Here is a 26238-nt window from a genome sequence, read left to right as displayed (position 1 = left end):
ACTGCCTTCTGTTTCTGGGCTACTCCTTCCCAAACGCTTCAAGAACCCTCCCAACCAGTTCCAATTTTTATCCTTATTATTTTAAAACTGACAATTGTTCAAAGTACTTTAATTCTTTCAGGTTCCAGTGTCATAAGCTATTAGCACTGTCACTGTATCTTCCCTTTGTGCTGATGGTTTAATATCACCGACTCTTACAAGCCAAACTGAACTATAGCACACAAGTACAATAGACCATTACATATAGGAATGGATGACTTGAGCAGTAACTCCCTTTAACACTGTCAGCCTAAATAAATGGGCTAACACCTACAATGAAAAGCCATTCTGTTACAACAGTACAATGAATCTCATGTAATTCTTTTTTAAAGTGTAAGGATAGACTTTCTAATATTTCTAAACAAAAATAATAATTTAAGTGGTATTTTAAGAAAGCTAAGGTAATACCACCTTTAAAAGATCAATTAAAAGGAGTGCCTCCAAATCTAACACCAGGTCCAGATGTTGTGAAAAGGAAGAGCACACACATTTTCTCATGTTAAACCAACACACACAATAACACCTTCTGTGAGGAAATACCAACGAACCTGAAATTATCAAAGCACCATATACATCCTGAAGCAGATCAACTAAACCAGCAAATTCCATAATGCTGCTATTTGTCAAATACTAAAAGTCAAAACACTACAAAACAAAATTAAGTAACATTAAGTCTCCAGAAACAGCAGAGATAAAATTACAGAAAGAGGAAGTGTGACATACTTTCTACAGTTTGCACCAAAACCGCGCATTTATAAATACCTAGTGCAATACATACCTTTTCTAAAGAACAATTAGAACATGAGCCATCAGACACCCAACCACTAGCAGCTTTTACTTTTGCTGTGCTTTTTGTAGGACTCTTTTTTACACTGTCCCGTAGGTTTATAAATTTTCCTCTGTTTTTGGAAGACACAGGCAAGGTGGATGAACTAAAAGATGTATGAATGCTCAGTGGCCGCTGCTGCTGCCGGAAAGGCTGCTTTGGCTGCATATGAAGATTTTGATGTATTTCCATTCTTGGGCTCCTTGTTAAATCAGTGAGCTTGAGCGTTCCCATTTCCCCATCATCTGCAGCACCACAGTATTTGTAGTCCTGACAGTGAGTAGTCATGAAACTAGCAACATAAACAGTCCTTTTTGCCAAAAATAACAGAGGGAAAATAAACGAAAATATTGCTTCCTGAGAAAGTTCAAAATACAATTTTTTTCTAGATTATGGTCATAATAAGAAACACTGAATGCTGTTTTAGCTAGTACTGCATGTTGTGTACTCTCTCACTCTATTTAAAGAGCACCATTGAACCACCACACAACAGTCAATTTGCTGGGCATAAATAATCAATGCAATGCACAAATTATTGAATAGATGGCAAAAATCATCTGACTTTATTACAAAGAAGCTACAAAAGGTTATTTTCTTTCTTCCATAAGCTCCTACCATTCCTAAACTGTTCCATTTTACCTCCTCAAAACTTCAAGGTTTTACATCTACAAATATTTGAAATATACCAATTCCTCTACTTTTCTTAACACTTTATGGGGGCTGAAAACTAATGAATTTAAAGACGCTTATGATGAAAAGTATGTTAATAGTGAATAGGCAGATATTCTGTACAAGAATTGAACACTAAACTTCCATCAAAGAAAATCATTATGTTCAGACCATAACAAGAATTACTTTGTTTTAGTAAGAGTTGCATTTCCATGAAATACAGCAGCACTGTGAGACCACAATTTTAAGGTGCACGGTGTTAAGATTAAAAGCTAAAAAACCAAATAATTAAGACATTTAAATGAACCCGAGTTTTTATTTTATTCATTCAGGTTTTAATGCCATGGATGCACTATCTCTATCCTATATTTTTACCCCAACATTCAAAAACAAAAAACCTCCAAAAAAACTACACCACACCCCCTCAAAAAAAAAAGCACACGATGAGGAGGTAGTTTGATTGAATCATGCTGTTGAATATTTAACTTTACCAGCCAATCATTCTAAAAAGAGGTAATGATCAAAAGTTAATTTCCCAGAGTCTACGTGAAAATCACCAGCTACACCTATGTTCCTAGCCTCACAGAAGGAAGAAGCAGGCTCAAGTCAACGGTCATGCAGTCTTCTCGACAGCGGACACACAACCAGCATTTGTACAGCTCTGGACCAGCAACAGCACACACCATCTGTCTCTTGCCCCATGGGTCTGTTCTAGGAACATGCTGCGAATCTGAGTATCTGGCCCTGGGTATGATAAGAATGAAGGACACCAGCCCCTAAGAAATAAAGCTTGATTAGGTCAGCTGTACTGTATTTGGATAAAATGGAGAGAGTTCGTCAGTTCATAGCATTAAAACATGGTCATTCTCCCTCCCACTGTACACTTTCCTACAGCAAATCTGAATATTTAAATGTATGAGTCAGCGTAATTTTTACATGCCGAATAAAAACCTAGAAATACAGACCTACGTACAAACATTTCCAGTTATTTATAGCATGGATATTAAGAGATAAATAGGAACTGACAGATGTTCCTCTAATCACCAAGGGCTGCCATGTCTCATCTACCCAGAATGGATGTAATCAAGAACTGCATAACGCATCGTTAATGCAATATTTATAAACGTAGAGACAGAAAGGTTTCTGGCCAGTGACAGGAAGCTGGGAATGTGTTGGTCATACAAACATTCGCAGACTTGCGCATGTGTGTGGTAGGCATGTCTTTTGCCTTTGAAGTATCAGGAGCTGGAGAATTGTGCCTCACTAATACATATGGGCAGATGCACCTGGGTTGTTCTGTTCTAGACACCTCAAGAATATCTAGATTTTGTTATTGAAGAGCAAAGGCAGAGAGGAAGATAAGCATGTTGTCAATGTGCATATAGGTAAGCAGTTCAAAACCAGCACATCACAACTTTTTCTCCTTTGAGAAATGTCCACAAACACATTAATACTGAGCAACTCTGAGGCACGTTCCCCAGCCTGCAGGGATTACGCAGACAGAGGCTGTCTTGCGTAGAAGCCTCTGTATCAGTATCCCCTTTGGCAACAGTGTGCCAAATGGCTGCTTTTGTAGACCACAAATAAACATTTTTTTCCAGAGATGTTTAGCAGGCTGCATTCATACCACCCATTTTACTTGCATATCAGTACTCTATTTTCTACCCAGCATGACATTGTCTAATTACCAACATGGAAAAAGTGAGAAGTTTTGAGTATAAAAGGCTTCTCTCTTGCATACATATTAAGTCCCAAAAAATGTGATCCAGATTCAAAAGGAACGTCTTATTCCTGGAGGTATCAACTTCATTGAAAACACGTAGACCACACAGCCTCTTGATTAAAAAGAGAATCAGCTTTAAAGCACTCAAAGTGATAAAGTGAGGGCAAGGGGAGGAGATGCTGGATACCATGTTCTTGGAAACCCAGTTGTCTGGAAGACAAGGCAAAAGACGAGGCAAAGGAATTCACATCTCTCCAGTGTCCTTTAAGACGTGCTGACTTCAGTAGCACAGGAATGAAGATTATGTAGCAGATAAGTGGTAACAAGTTTTTTTTCTGGAAGTCCTCATGCCTTTGATCCCTGAGATAATATCAGTAAGATACCAATAATTAAAAGAAAATAAAAACTTGAAGGCACTTGTAGTTTCAAGAGCAATACTCCAAGCACCAAAACACAGCCAAGGAACAGAAGGTACACAGGCAGAATACCTAACTCCTCCAGGGCTGCACGGTGTGCCCGGGCTATCTCCAGTGAAAAAAGCTTATGCCACATTGAAATTTGGTGTTATGCAAGTATGAAAGTGAATATAGCATCTTGGTCAGAAAACATGGGAAGAGAAGGAAAGGAATATATAATCAAAGCATAGTAAGGTGTATCTAGAACAACTGTGGTGTAAACAAAATGAAAACAGACCACAGAAAATAAAAACAAGGGAAAAAAAGGTAGAGAAGGCAAGAAGAATGATATTAAGGGATTAATCAGGTATTTGGGAGTCACGGGGATCATCCTGCCAAATTACATTCACATGTGTGAGGTAAGGTAGAGCCTCCCTTGGAGTCACACTGGTAGGACAAAAGAGCCCTGGGGAAGCAGTGGGGACACATGCATCATTCAAAGCAAAGAAATGCAGTTATGCAACTAAACCTGCACAGGTTTGGCACATCGTCTTTTGACTGCAGAAAGCCTGAACTTGCAAGTGTTCTCTGCAGACTGTATTAATTACTAGCATGAACTGCTCCACTCTAATAATGAGCACTAAGTGATTTTTCATAACCAGAACGGGTTCAAGATCAGGTTGTGCTTCCATATTACATACAAACTCTGAAAAATTTGTTGTTAACACAAAGCTGAATCATCAATATTTCGTTCTTTTAAATTACTACTTTGAATGTACAGCACATACTTCTTTGCAGTGATCTGTTAAAGTGCCAGTAATATTTTTACAAGTAGCATTTTTTCAAGAATCATTTTCTTCTACATTCTATAACACCCACTCAATAGCTGGATAACAACAATACCCATGGAAAGGGAAAATAGTACTAATATTTGACCAGAACGTTTACTGCAAAGGTCTTTTTTAAAGCTTCAATAACCAATTTTCATGACTTCAAAAAGCAATTCTAATAGCTGGGAGAATCCTCCCAAAATAATTTTGTATTTCACCCCTTCCATTGCCTTCAAGCAGATACCACGAAATCAGCAACTTCTGTTAATATGAATATGGGCTTGTTTTCATCAGTCAAGTCATTACCTCTTCTTGAAAGCAGGAAATAAAATATCTTCCAAAGCAAACAAAACTTTAAAAGTGGTAGGAAGAAACTATTTTGATTCAATACAAAGTGACAAAGCCAAAGACAAATGGCATATTTTCTTTCTAGAGATATATAATTTAAGGTCTGGCAGTGTAGTTTTATATCTTTTCTCTGAACTACATTCTAGAATGCCACAGGACCCTTCACTAGTGAAGCCTGCTATTTTAAGAACTTTGCATCCATCTTCCTCAAAATCACAAGAGTCACTACTCATCTAAACACACCTTCAGGGATATATAGGCTTTTTGGTGGGGTCTAGTGGTGATAAGACCAAAGCACAACTGCCATCCATTCTTATCCGTATTAGCTGTATGCTGCCCAGAGCATCTAAATCTCAGCACACAGCTAGCATTAACGTTGATGCCTCCCATCTCTGACGTATTCCTCCCTAAGTCAGCGTCATCCTATGGCCCGGGCAGGTCCTTAACACCACAGTCAGTGACTTGAGCTGTTAAGCAATATATTTAAGACAAGCATATTTTTCCTGAGTGTATTTCTCCAGGACTTTAAACAAAATGTAGCATCAAGAGAATCTGGAAATAAAACATACCACAAGTATTTCCCTACTGCCAAAACAAAGTTTCACAGAAATCAAAAATTACCCAGTTTCAAAAGAGCTAAAGCTCTTTTGTTTTGTTCCACACTGTGTGGAACTACCTGAACATAAGCAATCATTTGAGTATTGACTTGAAATTCCAAACAATGTTCATGTATCACAACAGCACATAACACAAGGAGACATGCTAATATGCTGCATGTATCTGAATTTTGAGAATTGTAAAGACACAAGACTCACTTCTACCCAGGCATGAGTACTGCCATTGTCGATAAGCTAGTCTAGAGGGTACACTGAATACAGAGGACGGGAAGCAGAACCACCAAAAGAGAGAATACTATGAATACAAGTATGACTCAAGATTTTCCCTCTCTACAGGTTTGTTACTTCTTCCATGTGAGCAAGGTTCTCTCATCAACAGACTGTTACTTTGCTTTAAAAATGCACTTCCCATCTGATGAACTCAAACTCACCTGCAAAACTTGCTCAGCGTGTTAGTACAGTACCTCTCCAGTTTTGATATGGACACCATATCTGACTATTTCATGCACAGTGGCTAAAAACCAAATTATTTAAAATGCACACACTTTTTCAGCTTTCTAACTACTCATGCTTAAAACTTTGTGACTGCATTTGTATCCCATACAAGTCACAGGGGTGGAGTTGTTATTCAGATTTTCCTATCCAAGTCAGCATACTCCATGCTGTTTTTCAACAATAAATTGATTTACCACAAACAAAACCTTAATAGACACTGGCTAGCATAAATTGTAAGCTTAATTATGATGACCTCAACCCACGGGTGGTTACAATTAAGCCTGCCTATCGTTCTGCACTGGTACAAGGAGGAAGAACTTTTGGCTTTAGATTTGGGTTTCTGACACTCCCTTACCCCTTCAAGGGCTCTCCCTGTTCCCCACCATGATGGAGCAAAGGCCGATTCCCATTGTCTTCTAAGGATGAAGGAATGAAAATACCTAGACCTCCATCTGGATGCTACCCAAGTCTCTCCAAGGATAGTTTGGACAGAAAGCACAGAAACAAAGAAGGTGAGCCTGAAGCCTGTCGGGGTGTGTCTACATCAAGATGGGTAGGTCAGTACAAACTAGTTTTATTAAGAGATTTTGAGGACAGACAAGCCATCTCAGAGCTGTAACATCAGTTCAGGTAAGTACTGTAACAAATATGAAAGCTTTTTTGGATCCCAGTAACAAAAAGGTTTATGTACCCAGCCCTTGTAGATTAAAAGGGCTAATCTGAATGCCTGCAACTTTACTGTAGATCTCATTTTTCCAGAGTAAACCATGGCTTTTGAAAATCATATCTATGTGAGCACCCTATTTTAAAGACACAGAGCTAGCATGCTAGATATGAATAAACTATAGGGGTTATCTGGTGGTTTGTTGTTGGTTTTTTTTTAACTCAGTCAACAAATTGATTCTCTAACCTAGTTTCCTCCTCAAACCCCACAGCATTTTACATTGAACTCAAATGAACTTAAAACTCTGAACTTAAAACATAAATAAATAGCTTTGGAAGGGAAAAAACGGTGACAGCAGAGTATTAGTAAAATCACAGATCATGATCTGAACTAATTTAGAGACAAATAAGCTATTTATTTACTGTCAATACTTTATTGCAGTCTTCATCTACAAAAACAATCCAGTGAGGAACAATTTGCACCATGATTACCCAAGCAGAAGTAAAGCAGCAAAGGCAGTGACAGAAAGACTCCTACTTGCTGAGGCCTAGTAAGCAATTTTTAGGGCAGAAAGGAGGAGGAAAAAAAAAAAAAAAAAAGAGAATGCTACAACCATAAGTAATAATACAGGATAAGACAGACTGTCCAGCAGTTTGTGGGAGGAAGTTCTACTGTGTAGTGAAAGTAGAGTTTTGTGTAGGAGACAAATGGACACCCCCAAAGCAGAAATGAGTAACCGGGAACCACAAACTATCATCAGCGCTCTCACACAGTATCCACTGGTTGTTTGCAGAGTAAAACTTTCAGGTTAAGAACCTCATGCAAGTACGAACAACAATCTCAGAAACCAACCTCTCCTCTCTCTGTCAGAAACTAAAAATGGACCCTTATAGACTTGACTTAACATCACAGACAATGTTTCATACAAAGGAGACCACCACTGTCCACTACTTACGTTTGGCATTCAGAAAGATGTACTTAGCTCAAACTAATTTGTCCTGCCTAATCTCTCAGGGATTGCTTAAATGGCTGACACTCAGTCATATGCCAAATTCATAATATACAAAATGTACACAAAGTTAATACTGGGTTTAGTAAATGTGATTTGTGACTTCTGTTTTTCAAATACTAAACCAATGTCCGGCTCTAAACCCTATGCAGCAGGTTAGTCATCTGTATTCCCTCAGTGCAACCCAGCACTCTAAGCTCAAAATAGAACTACAAGGCTCCTCATTTAGGTTTGTAAGTGCTATTGAGAATGAATTTAATGCATTTAATTTGCAGCTTAAAGCAAGGCCTAGAAAGCTTCATTTAAATAACATCAGCCTTAAGAATAGCAGCTTTCATTATAATGATGAAAAGTCCATCAAGAAGCCCAAGCAGAGTTTCAGCATCAGAAAGAGACCAGGCAAGGAGAAAATGTCTTCTAAGACTTTATTATAGAAAAACAATGGCAGCTCGAGGTGCCAATATTTTAGTTTTTGAAATTCATGGCAGACAGGGTATATTGGGGTAGGAAACTGAGATGTGACAGACTGTTCACTCCTGAGAACACTACTAAATCAGAATACAACAAAAGTTGGTTACTGTTTACATGCGTCTTACAAGCTCCTGGAACACATAATTGCCAATCATTCCTAAATTATTCAGGGAATAATTAAATCCTCCTGATGCTTATTTTGTTCTTTATAGTTCATTCTTAAAATTCATTCACCTCAAGCCAGGAGAGCAAAGATGACCCACATCTGTCTAGCTCTCATAGTAGGAAGTGATCACTCTCAATACTAGAAACACATCAGTTACCTCTCAAAACTATCCACTCGTCTGCTCCAAAACTTTTTTTGTTGGGGATTTTTTTTTAATTGAGTAAATCTAAGAAGTATTTTTCATGAAATATTAAAATTATGCACATTAATCTCGTCTTACCTAAAGCATGATCCTTTTTTTCTTTAGAATAAGAAACACTCAGGTTCACTTACTTATATAGCACCCCACTACCCTCAAAGTACTTAAGGAGTAATGAAGCAATCGGAAGAAAGTCAGTGAATCCATGCTAGAGTTTTCCATTTTAAGACAAGTATTTATTATTTTATTGATGATTGCATTGTTCTGTGAGCAATCTGTTATTACCTGTCCAAAAATCTCTTTACAAACAAATTTGCCCTAAAACACTGAGCATGAGCAGAAAGCCATTTGCCTCACATTAATGAACAGCAAACAGAAAACCACACAAGAAGAGCTATCTATAGCAACGCATTAATTAAAATCCATTCGCTTTTTCAGGATGTAAGTTTCAGAAGATTTTGGAAAAATAACGACCTGATTTACACATAAAGTGGCTTTACACTAAAGCTACCCCTTACTTCATTTACAAAAGGCTTCACACACAAGTAGCAATAGCATTTTATCTTTCTTTACATGTGCTGAATTCTTCCCAAATATACACTATTACTTTCACTACAGTTCTGATAGCTTTATATTGCTATCCAGATACTTTGCGCCTTTTCATTGCTCAGAGCTAAGGCTAAAAAGTCTTTACCATGCATTACTAGCTAGGTGCCTCATCTGATTTTATTCATTCTTACACCATGGAAACACTGGAAGCTCCTCACTCGCTTCCATGACAACATGCAGTTATAATACAATCTCAAAATAAGTACCATTACACAACACATCCAGGCTGTAGAATGAGTCATAGGAGCCCTGAAACATTTCAGCAAAATAGGCATCTTTTATGCATTGTCAAACACTCACTGTTGTCAGCAAATTAAAATACTATCAAAGTTATAACAGGTTTAACGCCTAACATTACTTGAGCGAACTTTCACTCCACAAGTAAATGAAGATTGGGGTTTTTTTCCTTACAATGCTGTTTGCTAAAGGTTTCTAAAGATTCTAGCACTTTTCAGTACAACTTAGTACAGAATATAGCCTTATGTAACCTTGCAATGGAAAAACAACATTTATGTATAATTTTAATTTTACAGTGTTGACCGAAGTCAGTGTTTTTAAAAACAAGGTTTACAGATAATCTGACATATGGTCTCTAATTATCCATAAGCATTTTATCCGGATTTCAAGTTAATTACACCATAGAAACACAAGTCAGATTTGATCAATTTATTTTTACCAATGCTGAACACACACAACTACAGTACATCCATACTAGCTAGAACTAGTTGCTGAACCCCTCGGGTAGAGCGGGGAAACCTGAGCCAGTCATTCTGGGTTCCACACAAAACCAGCCTATCCTTCTCATGAACTGGAACTAGGCCAAGTCAGCTACAGCTGGCACTAAGATAGAGCTAATGAAACCCTCCTGTATCCAAAATAAGTGCAGAAGCCATTTAAACCATTCCCTGCACTTTCCAATGAGGACTGACCTGCTCAGGAGCTGGAAGACGAGGTTCAGCCCTCAGACCAGATGATAAACCTCCTCTGGTTAGATGACACTGCAGTCACAACCACACGGCTCTGCAGAAGACAAACCTAAAGTGCAAGATCTGCTGTTCTGTATCAGTGCCAGGGAAAACCTGGGGTCACATAAAGCCAGCATTTTGTGTTGGTATTACACTGCTCAAAACATCTATCAGCCACAGTTTGTGTGGCACATCTCTGCCTCATTTACTCTGGATAAAAAGAAATATTAACTGTACTGACCTGAAAAAAGTGAGTATCAATAAATATTACAAAAAGTAGCTTAAGTTTCTCAGAATGCTTTAAAATACATGAAAAAAATCTAAGCTTTTCTTGAGTTACGACTTCAATTCCTTTTTTCTGTCTAATTTTGAGAAGATATTTGTTTACATCATCATTTCTGCCAATTTCCATTTACTTTAGATAATTAAAGTGCCTAATCGACAACAAAATGTTTGAAGTCTTTAGGATACAATTATTTGAAATTCTTCATTACAAAAAAGTCTGTAGAAAGGGCTAAGACAAGGGTTCTGACTTCTGAATTTACAACTCAGCAAAAGCAAAACAGGACTCATCAGACCCTCAAGATTACAAACTATTTAAAGAAAATTTTCAGGTTTGTTTTATAATTTCAACAACACTGCAGAGCACAATTCTACTAAAGATTCAAGCCCTTAAACACTGAGAAGCTAATAGGCATCAATAAAACCTCTGGATACTCAACAGTTTAAGAAAAAAAGAAGGGAGTTCATGGCCTGCATTTATTTGCCTCCCCACCATAATTACTCAAAAAAGACTTTCTTCGTTCTTACATCCTCAGAATAACAGGAGGCTGAGCTAAATGTACCTTTAGCCACACTTTTATAACAGCGGTCAGGCCATGGGTGAAGTTCTGTGCTTCACGCTGACTTTGACAGGTGAGGTTCCAAATTCTCCGCTCCTCAGGCCAGTGCCCAGGTGGCTCCTTGTGCAGACCACCCCCATGGCCTCATCCCCCCGTGCCCCGGTGAGGAAATGAACTAAAACCAAACAGGGCCAACAAACAGAACAGGAGTCTGACTCTTCAGTCCAAGAGGAGGGTATTTCCTTTAAAAATAACCTGAATTCTGCTTCCAAGACTGCTGTGCATTACAAATCTTTGCACAAAATGCACAACAGGTGCTGTAACCCCGACTCTGCTCCCCTCATTAGGCTACAAACAAGCAGAAGCTGTTCTTTCACTGTTGAATCCTTGCCACTACGAGAAGGCCGGCCAAGTCCATGAAAATTCGTGGATTCAGGCTTATCAAGCACACAAGCCATCTCCAGCTCTCGGAATCCCTAAACTGGAACAGGCAGCAAGCTCTGAAAGCCCTCAGAGGAAACATCACAGCTATCTGTCCTGGGGTTGTACTCTCCCCTAACCCTCCGCTCTGGATGGTGCTCAAAGCGGGGCACCAGCTTGACAGACATCTCAGTTTGGGTTTTTTTCCCAGCAAGCAAAAACGTAAGTATAAAATGATATTCTACAGTATGTTCTACTTCATCTGATTATGGTTGCTGAAGTTGAAAGATAAAAATTGATAAAGCTTGAGCAGTGCAACATAGGTAAAAATAAGCAGGTAAAGAAACTGTGCTGAAGCAAATGACAAATTAACACTGAGAACTACCAAAGAAGAAAGTGGACGAATGGATATGTAAAACCAAATTATGCTATAATGCTATAAATAGATAACTACTTAATTGCTTAACATTTCAAGAACCAGAAAACAAAGCATGCCTTTTATGCTGGTTACTGAGGCTCAAACCCAAATTAGCAGCTGTCAAAATAAATTTTCCAAGTCCTTCATTACAAGAAAGTAGGTGACAGTAATAACGTATGGTATAAAAATTAACAGCAAAGAAAACGCAAACTGCCAGCACTCCTGCAGTTTCCCAATTACATTAAAACACAAGAAGATTCTATGATTCTGTAGGATGCAGAGCAATATATCTACTGTCTTTAGAATAAGGCATAGCAAGACACAATGAGAATATTTCTAATTTAGACATGCCTAAGCACAACAGTAGGGAATTCACCTGTTACTTCTTTCCTTAATCATATTCTCTGGAACTATTAATCTACCCACTAGACCTTCCCAGATACATTTCAAGATTAATTCCTGCCACTCTGATCGTCTCATGGACTGATGGATCACTCGGGATGAATCCATCAGATGGCATTTTCTTAGGAGACTTGGTGTTTTCTAGCTCAGATGATCATGATCGCCAAGTGACACACAAAGGCACACAAACTGAAATATGATTCCCTACATTTAACTTGCATTATCACCAAGCTTCATAACATCCTCTAGAGATTTATCTAGGGGATTTTCCCCAGTGTAACTTATTCAGAAACATCAAATAACACAATGAACTGCAGACAGATAAATTATTCTAACAGTTCATGTCCCTCTCCGTTAAAAAACCCCAGACAGTAAAAACTGCCCTACTGGATGAGAGCAAAGGCCCAACTGGTGAAGAACCTTACTAACAGCAAAAACTGATGGATGGGCAAAAGTAGGAGTTAGACATATGCCCAGTAATTTTCCCAGAAAACCCTCAGAACCTGACAGTCAAGCTCTTCCTGAACCACTGTCTGTAACACTACCTGCCACCTGCCCTCTGCAAATCCATTTAACTCCATTTTGAAATCATTCTCTTTTTGAATCTTCTCTACAGCATTTTGTGGCAGTGACCTTCACAATTTTAGCAGAAGTTTCACAGGACAGTGCGACAGATTTAGAATTAGAGAACTATTAAATCATTTCTAATTGAGAATATTTTAAATTTCATTTTTTATTTTATCAGTCTATCATATTGTCTCTGTTGTTTTTATTTTAAAATTAACTGTCCCTATAGAAAACTAGATTATTCCCCTTAACACTTTATTACCCTTTTCCTTTTTATTTATGCTACATCTCTTCTAAGGCAAGGCAAACGGAACCCCAAAATAAATATGCTCAATGTCATGTTCTGTGTTGTTCTCTACTACTTCTTTAGTAATACCTCACATATCATTTACTGTTTTCTGCAGAGTACTAGGGTGACATTTTCAGAGAACTATCAGTGACAACTCCAAAATCTCTTTCTGGACTAGAAATACTTCATTTGTGACATACCACTATGTGCACACCTGCAGGGTTATCCTTCTAACTCTGTTCCTCATTTGCTACTGTGCAATGAATGTCACCAGCTATTTTTGTGCCCATTCACTTTTGTCTGCTATTCTCTGCAGCTAGTTTAGTTAACCTGCAAGTAAAAATAAAAATAAACCGCATAGCCCCCCTCCCCCCCGCTTCATGAATACGACCTTCTGGCAATCCAGTTGCAGTTGAAGGGATCTGTTTTAATCAGTTGAAAATCTACAAAACACCCTTCTCTTTTATCTCATGACACCATAAATTTTAACACCCTTTGATCCAAGAACCATTATTTTCAAAGACTTCTGTAATTATAATGACCTTCTGATGACCACATGTTCCCGTGTAGATTTTTATCTACATGTTCTCTGTTTTCAAAGAACTCTGGAGGATCTGTGAGTTCTTATTTTCCTCTCTACAAAGACAAGCTGACTTCTCTTCAAAATATCTGTTTATCCATCTACCTGTTAATTCTTTTTTAATAAAGAATTTCTCAAAGTTTGTACAATAAGGAAATCAGACCCGATCAGCTGTAGTCTCAGAGAGTACAGCTTAGCTCCTTTTAAAAAGGGCATAGTATAGCCTTTTTTTGCAATTTTTATTCGAGGAATACCCAGACAGTTTAAGCAAAAAGGTCACACACAACACAACAGACAGTTCAGTCATATTAAACACAAGTTCCTTAAGAAATCCTGAATAAATGTCATCTCCTATTGATCACCTGTGCCTCTTACCACATTAATTTAAATTCTCTTTTATTGGCAGCTGAATCTTATTATTTTTAATACAGTAAAATGAGTCGTAGGAACTACTCCAAGCTCAAAGGTGGGACAGCCCTAGCTGGTTTTTTTGTTTTGTCTTCTCTGAGCTAGGCATCTACTTTGGCATTTGACACTTAGCTGGGAATATAGTCTTAGGTCTGTACTATCACCATCTTGATCAGTAGTATTTCACAGTCAAATTGAATACCACTTGATTTAGCATTTAACTACTGAAGTGCTGCTCTGTAATGGGCCTTGATGTGCTCAAATTCTAAAAAGCTGTATGCAGAATTTTCCCCCATGGTGTTCCTCTTTCAAAAAAAGAGTAACAACGAGAGAGTTAAAATAAAAATTAAAAGCAGTAGTAAAGAGATGTAATAAAAGAGTTTTTAAAAATACAAACAGCTTTCCAGCAGTTTACAGCTTCTGAATAGCAGTTTAAAGTCATTATATTAGATGTTGAATGAGAGATTCTGTGATGTATTTTGACATTTTCAAGCACAAACTTTATTCGTTATTATGTTTTTTACATAGGAAATACTAATTTGTTACCCTGATTTGACAATTACATGTTGGCCCACTAAGCTTTTGGAATGCTTCTTATATTAATACCCTTCTTTAAAATTGAGTTTTCTATCTAAGTTTGTCTAGCTTTAGTTCCCTAACTTGGAATACAGATGCCTTTTTCTACTAAACACACAAGCTTTCTGGTTTCTGAAATCTATCCCCATATATTTATAGTCTGTGACCGAATCATCTCCTGACTTTCCTTCAGATGAACTAAGTAGATGTTCTTAAGTTTCTCATTTTAAAGCAGGTCTTCCTGAACACAATCTACAGTTATAATCCCTTTTCTGAACACCCCCAACTTAGCAGGATCCCTTTTCAGGCCAGGATTTCAGACTGGAGACTGTACACACCACAGACAGAATCCAGAGTTCCCTCTCTCTTCTCTAAAGGGAAACCTGACTCCCCTCTCTCCTGCTACATCACACGGTGTAGTCAGATAGACTTAGTTATCTAAGACAAACAACTACAATTTACTTACTAAATTAAATTTGCTTTGAAGTAGAACTGTACACCGGAAGCACAAGCAATCTTTACTCTGCTTCTTATCCTGTTATGAAAACTAAAAGCTATTACCTGGGAGGCACATAATACAGGTTGCTCAACTAACTTCTACAGACATCAGTCCTAGAGAAACAACTTTAAATAAGCAAATATACACACTGTGAGGCTGCACTGATAAAGAGAATAAAGGAGGAGAGGCTAGAATACTCATCCAAAACATTCCCACGGTATGGCAGTTTCAAGTAAATACTACACAATGCTGTCAGAAGAAACTGAAAATTCCATGGTCAAAGAAAAATCCTGTACTATAGCTGCATCCCATAAAAGATCTGAATTCATATTAGAAGAATGACAGAACTACATAGATACTAGTCTCCAATAACAATAATACGTAGACACAGTTTAAAAAACAATGGTAACTTAAAAAGAATACTCTCTCAAACTGACTACAGTGACATGAAAAAAATGAATAAGCATTTCTATTTTACCAGTGCCAAAATAAAATTTAAACTATTTTGTCCTGATCCTTTCTTCTTTTCTGTGAAAAATACGGCTAAGGTGATCTGTTTTTATTTAAATCATTGCTTAGATGTGTCATTTCACAGAGACTGTTGCAAGGGACTAGAATATGCACTGGAAACAGTTTAATGGAGCAAAGGACTGAAAATTCATAAATGCTAAGATCAGCTTACAAGAGACACAAAATGAGTAATAAATGTCTGTAATCTGTCTGGAGAACATGTCAACTCCCCTACTTCCTAATGTGCAGCTAAACACAAAAAAAATTGGAAGTGCAGCAAATGCGCAACAGAGAGAAGCTGCAGATCAAGCCTGATATATTAGAGAAGTGGGTTACAGGCAGCAAGATGAAATTCAATACTGACGACCAAAGTCACATGGAATAGCAATAAACAGCAGAGATACTCTGAGGACCAAACTGGAAAACAAGCCCAGTAGTGCTTTGGTTGGTGGCAAAGATTTTTTTTAAATTATGAGAGAAACAGAAGGGAGTCCTCGCTCTACATTGACTACAGTCAGACAGAGTGTTTTTTTGATATTAAGCCGTGTGTGTGTGTGTGTGTGTGTGTACACAAAAACCTAGTACGTGGAAGGGAGCTTTCAAAAAGCAAGCGACAGAACCGCACAAATGTTGGGATCCCTTACAGTTTTTTAGGGGATAAAACCACCATATGGTCATGATACATGAGAGAACCTTAAAATAAGGCAAGAAAAGAGGATCATAGCCCATGGAAACAAGTGCCTCTTCTTACCCTACAATCCTGAAGAAAAATGTGTAATAGTTTTCTTAAACATACATCAGTGTGGAACAGGTGGCTTCTACCCACCAGAATATAAGAATGAGCCAAACAGGTCAAGTGGAGATTAGAACATCACTTTAACAACTTCAGCATCTTCTCTACCAAAAATAGCTAACATTTGTAAAATGTGAACGGGGTACAGAGAACCAGCTCAGGAGAGTCAGGAAGCACTACTGGACTTATTGTCTTGGAGTCCAAGCAGTTCCTGGAAAAAACTCAAGCCAACAACAAGAGGTCACCACTTGAAGTGGCCAGTGATGATACGAAGTAAACAAATGTACAGTTTAAAAGATACTGCAGCTTTCTCAGTATATCAAAGAGTAAACATTTTTTTATATATATTTTTTGTCATGATGGACTACTTTCAGAGAGAATATTGACCTAATTAATTTTGAGTGGTACTGAAGTGACTGTTGCTAATGCTACTTTGGGTAAAACCAGAAAAGGCAGGTCCTCAAAAGGTATGTTCGGGATTTAGGGAAGACTCGCTAGGTGGTGGTAGTGTTAACAATAAGTCATGTCTCAATGCTGAATTTGGCCTCTAGTACAGTCTTCTGAGCTTTCCTTGAGAGATGGCATAAGGTTATCAGTCTTGGATGTGAAACAGGAATGCTCCTATCCCTTTTGTAAGGACTAAAATGGAGGGACTGAAAGTGCTGGCTTAAACACGGCGTGTCTGACAGGGTGGTTACATCCTTCTCAAAGTTTACTGATGTATTTGATACTATTGTTGTTGTTGCCTATGTCCCCGAGACCAGCACTGCAACTATGGTGCCCTTTTAGACTTCTATCTGCTAGAATTTCATTACAGCGTTTGGTTAGCAAAGCATCTCTTGCGGGAACAGTCCCAACTGATTAGAAAGATTTCTATTGCCTTCTTACTAGGGAAATCTTTAAGCACACATGAAATCTTATATAGAACTATGCAATCTTCACTTGAATGAAATTTGGGAAGGCACATTAGAAACAGCATGAAATGAAGTATCCTTCTTCAAGAGAGGAAAGCATCCACAGGGACCTGTCTGTTAACAGAGCCTTTCCATGATAAACAAAGCGTGAATGATGTGGTTATACTAATAAACAAGGATGAGGCACTTCATTTCAATTGCGTGTGAGATGCACTACGTGATGAGGCAGATGTTTTCCTGACATTTTTGTCTTTTATGGATCTGCCAAAGTAATACAAAGAAATGAACTGAACTGGAAATGCTTCACACTATGCTTGTGCTTGAAGTTCAGCAAACATATATTGTCCAGCCTATATAATGTGTCAAACATTAGTTTGAACTCACTGCCAGGCAAAGTAGTGAAAGACATGTTCTTTGCTCAGACTGTCATGCCCCTGTGATGGCAAAAGTTACATGCATAGCCCAAACAGGTAGACTTAAGTCAAAAAGAGTTCATATGCCTTGCAAAGACATCTTTTATAAAGGGATCTACAGATACACACATCTGGCATTTTACAACAGCTCCAGAACACACACTCGGACACAAAGTTTACCAAGACTCTGAGCTGGGTATAAACTAAAAGTCTCTTAAAGTTGCACCAGACATGGTATCATGTCAGCCCTCAAACATGGATGCAGATCATTCTAAAAGACAAAGTCATGTTTTCTAAAAACATCTAAGACATTTCTGTTGCATTAGCTTCTTCAAACTAAAAGAAACATCCTGCACATCCTTAACCATAATTGACAGTGCTCTTGATGTTGTAGACGAAAATAGGAGAACAGGAAGAAGACTGTGTTCACGTTAGATCTAGTGCTCCTGTCAGACAGTCATTTACTTAATAATTGTATTAACTGAAACATATACAGCAGCTTTGGCAGCAAAACAGAAATGCTATACCACAGAAGCTGTGCTAGAACTGTTTAGCAAGCTGACAGCTGGTGAAAGACAGACTGGCCTGTATTTGACTTTCAAAGCACTTTGTCAATCAATACAAGCCTCAACTGAGAGGGCAACTATCACAATATAAAATAAATTAGCAAAGTTATATAACAGACCTAAAGAGTCCTACCTCTTTCACTGGCTTCCATGCACTTGGCTTCATACAGCAAGACCCTGTTAGTCCACCCGAGTTATTAGTTGGAGTTGAAGACAATGGATTAAGAGGGGATCCAGCGCCTGCCTTGCCTGAAGGTTCAGAGTCCCGGGCGCAACGGAGACAGAAAGCCCCTGCAGTAGCAGTCGTACTCCAAAAGCAAAACATTCTGCGTCCCCTTCTCCTTTGCTTACCAGGTTTCTGACTCATTCTGGAAAAAGTAATTTTCTTGAGATACAATGGAACAGAAATATGAAGAAATTCTGTTCTCAACTCCGGATGAGACAGAACAACAGCTGTGAGACAACAGGTGAGAGAAAGTAGAACCTAAAACCCTCTGGCAGCAAGCAATGCCTGCAGGTAGCCTGAACACCGGTTCAGTTCTTATCATCACTGCTGTGCTGCAAGTGATTAACTGAAGTAACGCACTGCACATGCCAACATTACACTCACACACATGGGTTTGGGAAGGAAGCAGCACACCCCCATTACTCCACAGGCGAACTGGCTGAATTCCTAAGAGGAGAGACAATTGGCTACAGCAGGGAACCAGCATGATGCTAACACAATCTACATGACATTACGTGACTCACGATACATATTCTTAAGATTTATTGATTTTAATATGCTTTTAAAACTGTATATCTTTTTAAAATTTCAAGCAAACTTCACAGTCTTGAGAAGTTTCCGCACCTCCACCATACAGTTACGAAGTCTTTACAAAATGAACCAAAGGTTCCAGAGACACTCATGAGGCTTGAGTTTAAACTGTCAAGAATTTCCTATCTCTTAGTCTATTGATTAGAACACATATTAATCTATTCCTCTAACAGAATAAATTCATAACATTATCTCTGCTATAATGCCCTCTTATGGAAAATGCAAACAGTGGCAGAACAAAAATTTGCAAAATAAATCCGTTCTGTTACAAGTATGTGCTGTTACCTAGTTAAAATCCATAATAAGAAGGAAACTTAGTACAGTAAAACTCATGTTTAAATTTCAGAAGGTACCTTTTTATACTTAAAATAATCCAAAGCAAATACTATTTAAAGCTGCTTTCTCACGTGTTTATCACAGTATTAGCAGCAACAATTTCCAGGCAATGTGTGATTAAATTTTAAACTCAGGGAAAGTCTGCATTAAAAAAAATAAAAATCTAACAATGACAAAAGTTGTTCTATGTACTCATATAAACTTCCCTTCAGTTACTCCTGTAGGTCCTTTCTTCTTGACTGTTGTCACCTCTTTAAATAAAAAAAAAAATAAATATGTATTGAATAAAATAAATCCTGCAAGTAAAGAACTTCACGTTATGCAATGCCTGGCATAACGAAGTCCCAGTTTCACTTGTAGACTCAAGGGGCTGCTAAAACAGTCACACATCCACACCAAAGTTTAATAATGTTCATAAAACATAACACCGTAACACATCCTGATATGGCCAAGATAATTAATAGTTAAACTGCTATCAAATTGTCTGAACTTTTAGTTGCAGTATCTTCCTGCTGCAAGTGCCGGGTTTAGTTCCATGTCTTCTATGAAGGCCCCCCTTTTTTTCTTTTCAACTTCTGCTTATTTAATTAAGCCTCCACATACTACATCAGAACTATTTTATCTTCTATCTCACATATTTTCAGCATGTACCTTCGCGTTATGATCTGAATGTCTAAAATTAAATACTTAACTATACCAAAATTATCGGAAGGACCATATATATTGCTGTATGAAACCAATTTTTGCAATTCCTGAACTGCAAGAAGTACAATAAACAAAAAAAAAAAGGGGTTAGGGTAGAGACCGGGGTTTGTGGTTTTGTTTTTTTTAATCAATATCTTTTAAATGCACCTTACAACACCTCTATGTTGTTGTCTGATTACATACAGCATTTCATACATGCTAGAACCATGTTCATAATATTTCAATGAATTTGAAAGCAATATTCCAGGAGTAGTGACATACAGTAAAAGTTTTATCAAGATCTTAAAAGGAAGAGAAACAAAGACAAGGGCTCAAACAACTCACAGAAGCAGTTGATAAGCTCTGAAATGTAAATTTCTTTGAAATGTATAAGTGGAGTTAGGAGGAGTTTTTTTACCCTCCTCCCTTCCCCCCGCTTTCCTAAAACGTGTCCTAAAACCCAGAAGTATAAATTAGCACAGCATAGTCAAACAGCTAAACAACTTTTTAGTATCAAATGCCAGAAGCATATCATACTATATTACATACTAAGAATAGCCTAAACGTGCTGCTGTTAGAACCTGTTCAATGCCATGTGAGTTTCAGACAAATCCCAGTTTCTGACTTTGTAGCACAACATGGGCCAAATACTACTGAGAGTTAAAATGTATTCTGAGACAAGAGAGCTGCATTCCCTGTGAGGAACAGGTGCTTCTCAGAGCTCTGGAAAGACTTTGGGGGAAAAGAACTGCCCCGGAATACAGTTCTCTCTGTTGACGCAATATGCATACCTTTTGTTAGGACAGCACTTCAAACTAACCAGTATTTTTCATTTGCATAACCATGTACTACTAAGCTCATGGCTTAGTAATTCACCCCTGCGACAGTATCAATTTGTTGCATGTTTGCTTTTATCCTCATCTTCCATTTTATGCCACAGATTTGGCTTTTATTAAAGAAATTAATGTTTGCTGACAAAAATTGAAAGACCAACTTCTAATCAAATTCCCTAATTCTTCTAATTAAGTAACTAACTCCTCATAACAGGGAATGCAGAAGGAAGAAACAAAGGCCTCAAATGTCTGAGCATGTTAAATCAGCGTCTCCAGACCCATAAAGGAGCGCGGTGTGGTTAGGGGGGCAGGAAGGCACTGCTACCTCTACAGCAGCTCACCACCGCAAATGGAGCGGGTGTTAACCCAGCGGGAAGTACTGCTGCTCTACGGACAGACTGCAGTGTCTGATCCCTGAACTCCTTGGTACTAAAGTAATGCAAAGTCTACAAATCACTACAACCACCTCAAGTTCCATGCAGAGCACCCTGGAGACCTTGGCTAGGGCAGGACACGAGCAGAGAGTCAGAATGACCACTTACTGGCTGTGTTTGTGTCTGTTTACACCATCCGTTTCCACTGCTGCCTTTTTCCACTGAGCGCTGTGTGATTTGAATCTTGCAATAACATTAGAAAGGGGCAATACTAGTAAATAAGGCATCTTTAATGTCTGAAAATGGACTGCCAGTCTTCAGGGGGGCTGTGGCTTTTTACAGCATCCTTTCACTCCTGACTAGCCTCCATGCCGCAATGCATTTGTGCAGACGTGCACTCTTTTGGGCAGAAGCCCAGCGATAACCACAGCAAAAAGCAGTCCTACCATATCCATCACCAACTTCTTCTTTGCTTCTGTAGGGCGCAAGACCCCCTACTTAAAAAATACCCTACCCCAAAATCCAAAGTCCCTTCTTTAGCAAAAGTCCTCTTGTGACGTAGCTGGGGAGAAGGTGACCTGTTGCAGCCCCCAGAGGAGGACAGGGGCGTGCAGCCCAATCGCCAGGAGTCGCTTCCCTGTCACTGGGAACGAAGGGAACTAAGCAAGTATCACCATTCCACACCATCCAAGAAAGTCAGGACAGCTAAAAACGGGTGCTACGTAACAGATTCACAAGGCAAGCAGGATGCCAGTACTTCAACAATATCAGTTTAATTTTGTATATGCTAAAAATCATGACATCACAACAATAAGAATATATAAAGCCCATCATCACAAGTAGAATTTCAACAGACAAGGTTAGAGAAGTACATCATATCTAATTATTTACTTGGACTCCTCAAATGTGATTACATTCAAGTGATGGGGATGTATCTTAAATGAACGAATCCAAGTTGTCAAGAATTTTCAGAATACTACATCACAGAACAAAAACTGAAGAGAACTGGAAAACAAAATTGCACCACAATGAGCAATCTTTAAATGTCTTTTTCCCTCCCTGAGGCTAGAACAGCTGCAATGGGTGGATAAGGTAGGAGGATAGTACAGCGTCTTTCCAGAGGAAGAGGCTTCAATAAGCTCTTATGTTTTCAGCGCATTACTTCTGAATATGCTCATTAAGTTTTTTTAAAACCACTTCTAAATGTTTTATGTTTTTTTTTTCCCCCCTCCTTATGGCCATGAACATGTATAAGCAGTTCTTTTTAATGGAAGAACTGTCAGAGTTACAAGAAAAATTTGGCAGGCTTTCACAGAGGTAAGCTATCTTTTTCATAGCAGAAAAATAGAACAAACACTGGGATATTCACTGAATCACAGTTTTGGCTTGAAGGGATCTCAGGACCTCTGTCTGGTCCAACCCACACTCAAAGCAGAGGCTATTCAATATATTATTTATCGGCCAATTTCTAGTCCTGATTAGTCAGTCCAACTGGAAGTTTCATGCATTCCAATATTACTTGTTCAAGCATTAAACAAATAAGAGCAACGATAATATTTATTCAAAAGGCCAATACTGTACATTTTGGCTTTAAAAAAAATTAACAGTACTTAAAAGCTATTATATCTGCCTAATGCATTGCTTAGAGTTGTATAATGACCCACCACAGAAACTACAGGATCCCTCTTCGACATTCATGTACATTTGCAAAAAGAAAATTAAAATCCCCCTCTAAGATCTCCTATTCATTGTTTACTCTAAATTCACAAGCCAAAACAACAGGCAACAATAAGCAGATTTCCAGAGGAAGTGCCAGTTTATCATTTTTGAAACAATTAGCAACAGATATGAAACATCTTAATAATATTACACTGTCTGAGGGTAATATTTTTTTCCTTTTTTACAAGTTTGTGAAGTACTTCAGGTTATGCAACATCAAGAAAACAATTATTCTTTATTAAAGCTGAATTTAGCGAAGCAAAACAAATGTAATATCACATACTTAAACAATGCTAACATTTCAGCAGTCTTCAAAGACATAGTCATCTGCTAATGCCAGTGAGTTTAAACTTCACTCAGTATCAACCTTACGAACCCACCCCAAAATCCACAGACTTGAAATTTAGCTTTCCTCCTTTTACCTGACTTCCAATGATTACTAAAAACATCACTTAGAGCAGACTGACAGTCGAATTGAAAAATGTCATGTTTTTCTTACAGACTGCACTATGAAATGTATATTCTGTATGTAAGGAAGGTATTCCTTCACCTTATTTATGGATTATTAGAAGCCAAAAAAACCCGAGAAAACCGTTACAGGCTAGAATTTGTTGTGCTACATGTAATTAAGACTTTTAATTATTTAATCCTTTAAATACAATTCCTTAACCAGGAAATATGTGGTCTTTATTTGAACTGACATCTTACTACAGCTATGAAATTGGAATTTCTTAACTACGTTATTCCCCTCCAGGGCCAGGCAGTAGAATGCAAACTACATTTTTCAATATTTCATTAAAATACCTCATATCTAAACTTGTTGGAGGCTCGCCACTTGCAAATTAACTTTAAAAAAAAAAAAAAAACAGATCTCATTTTCCATTTTCATGCTTTAATGCTAAAAATCATACAGAGCTCTGTAAAATGTAAGAATGAAAGCAGACAGAAAACGCTATTCATAAATCAGAGATTATATGAAAGCATGCATATATAAATAGATTTCTACTTCTGACTAGCAAATAACAAGAAAACATGCAGACACAATAATTTCAACAAGTGCCATATTACCTGGGTGGAGCTGGCAGCCACAGAAATGCAGTCAATGAAACCATGTCTCCGAGTGAAAAATGCAACTATCTGCTGCCAACGGGAAGGCTCGTTCCGTAACTCATCTGTCGAGCCTTTCTTTGCCCACTGCTTGTGCTTTGGGCCTACAGAACTGTGGCTTGAGCTAGTGTTGCCTCGATTGGCGCGAGAATAGAGGAGTGTGTTATTTCCGAAAATGTAATTCATCTCTGCAGCTCTGCAGGTGGTTGCCAGGCAGTCTTACTTCCCTACCAGCTGCTGAGTGGTGAATGAGCAGAAAAAAAAAAATGCAGATAGAATTACAGCAGCATCATTTACAAACCAAGAAAACAAAATTCTTGATAGCTGATGCTATTTTTCTTCCAAGCTTTTCCACCCCCTACCTCCCTTCTCTACCTGTGATTATAATGATGAGCATAATCTTGAGCAATTAAAAAAAAACAGCGAGCAAATGTTTTTCTTATTTTTCCTTTTTCAGAACCCACAGGATCAAAAGCTTGTTTTCTCTTCCTAGCTGACAACAGATATTTAAGAGAAACTGGGTAGCAGGTACAGTACAGTGTTATAAATTCACAGCTATGAGGATGGTGGTGCACGATAACAGCTACTGGGTGGAGAAAGCATGGATCAAAAATAACCAAGTTTCAATCACTGCCTGTAGTAAGATCCAATAGCATCTTTTCACTTCCTTGCTTGCATAAATTATAAACCTGAACCGAACAAAACAGGGAGCATGCAGCATAATTGCACTTGTTCACTGATTCTGGCTTTCTGAAAACGTTTCACAGAACAAAAAGACCTTAACAACACACATTCAGAAAAAAATATTCAAGAGAGAAGCGTTTGCTGGGTTGCTCTTCTCCCCCCCCCCGCCCTCCCCTTACCGAAAAAAAAAAATAAAATACAGAGGTAAGATATCATTGTGCCACAAAACAGTCATTTTGTGCATATCAATGGATGTCTAGTGGGGTTGTTTTGCTGTGTTTTGTTTTAAATCAGCAAGAAGATTAGAGACAGTAAGATTAAACACTAAAAGTCAACATTCTTGCTTTTATTCTATATCATGATCATAACACCCATTTCCAAAATTCTGTGACTAATGTAAGCATCATACAAAAACAATAAAAATATATATTTGTGCCCCAACATTATTTCTCAAAGTACAAGAACTGGCAAAAAATGAGAAGTTCTTATTATGCAATACTGAATTTTCAATAGCATTACTTTGATTTCCAATGCAAATCACAAGAGTATTACTGCTATAGATGTGCATTTTCTCTGCTCTCTTCACAGTAATAAAGAATACACACGAGTTATCTGAAAGATTATACGGAATTCAAATTACCTTACAGAATTCATCTTTCAAATTTTTATAGCCAACTATTTTAAAAAAAATCCTCAAGCTTGCATCAAAGAGGTTACTTAGGAAATCAGCTAAGTGTCAAGGCTTGCCATACAAGCTTGCTTCCAGAAACCCAACACAAAGTTATCAAAACTATTTGTGGTGCATTTCTATACAAAATACTCTAACAGTCACAATCATAACACCAGAGCAAGCATTTTCAAAAAGAAGAAAACTCTCTATATGATGAACAAAGGCAGAAAAGTTCCTTATGACACCGCCACAACTTACAACACAAAAATTCTACAAAACCACTGACTCATGACGTGCATTTTAGTGGGGATTACCAAATTCCCCCGTATACTCTTTTTGGTGCAATATACTCTTCTGCTTATCAAATTCTTACTGACAGCAATCCTATTCTGTGTAACAAATTTTTCCTGACAGCTTATATTACAAGCAGAAATAATAAGTACATTAATTTAAAGCTGTGGTAATAAATCAATGCACCATTTACTTCTAGTCACTAGTACAGCTCAGTAACGTATCACATACAAATATTCTGTGTACATCTTTCAGACTTTATTAATATCCATAAAAACAATGGCTTATCAGTGTAAACCATATGAAACTCGGTCTGACTTGTGCAGCGTCGTCAAAGCCATGTTCCTAAGATAGATAATGGAGGTAAAGAAACGCCTGAGACCTAGTAGATGCAATGATCCTTTTAAATGGACAAGCTTTTTATGATCTGAATTCTTTTCATAGGAAGACTGCAGCCCCACCTGAGCCCTACATTTTCCAGACTCAAACTAAATACCTAGT

General features: G+C 37.9%; 1 protein-coding gene across 3 annotated transcripts in view; it reads right to left on the bottom strand.

Annotated features, from left to right (window-relative positions):
* The window catches only part of DLG1 (discs, large homolog 1 (Drosophila)), a 93386-nt gene extending 69108 nt beyond the window's left edge, over nt 1-24278 (bottom strand). For all 3 annotated transcript variants that reach the window (XM_009883378.1, XM_009883379.1, XM_009883380.1), the window contains exon 1: nt 24054-24278. In XM_009883378.1, coding sequence (XP_009881680.1) covers nt 24054-24278 — 225 coding nt within the window. The remainder of the gene's footprint in view (nt 1-24053) is intronic.
* Between the last annotated feature and the right edge of the window lie 1960 nt (nt 24279-26238).

The sequence above is a fragment of the Charadrius vociferus genome, unplaced genomic scaffold, assembly GCF_000708025.1.
Source record: "Charadrius vociferus isolate BGI_N301 unplaced genomic scaffold, ASM70802v2 scaffold214, whole genome shotgun sequence".
Taxonomy (NCBI): domain Eukaryota; kingdom Metazoa; phylum Chordata; class Aves; order Charadriiformes; family Charadriidae; genus Charadrius; species Charadrius vociferus.
Note: the sequence above shows the minus strand (reverse complement) of the source record. Positions and strands in the feature narration are given on the sequence as shown.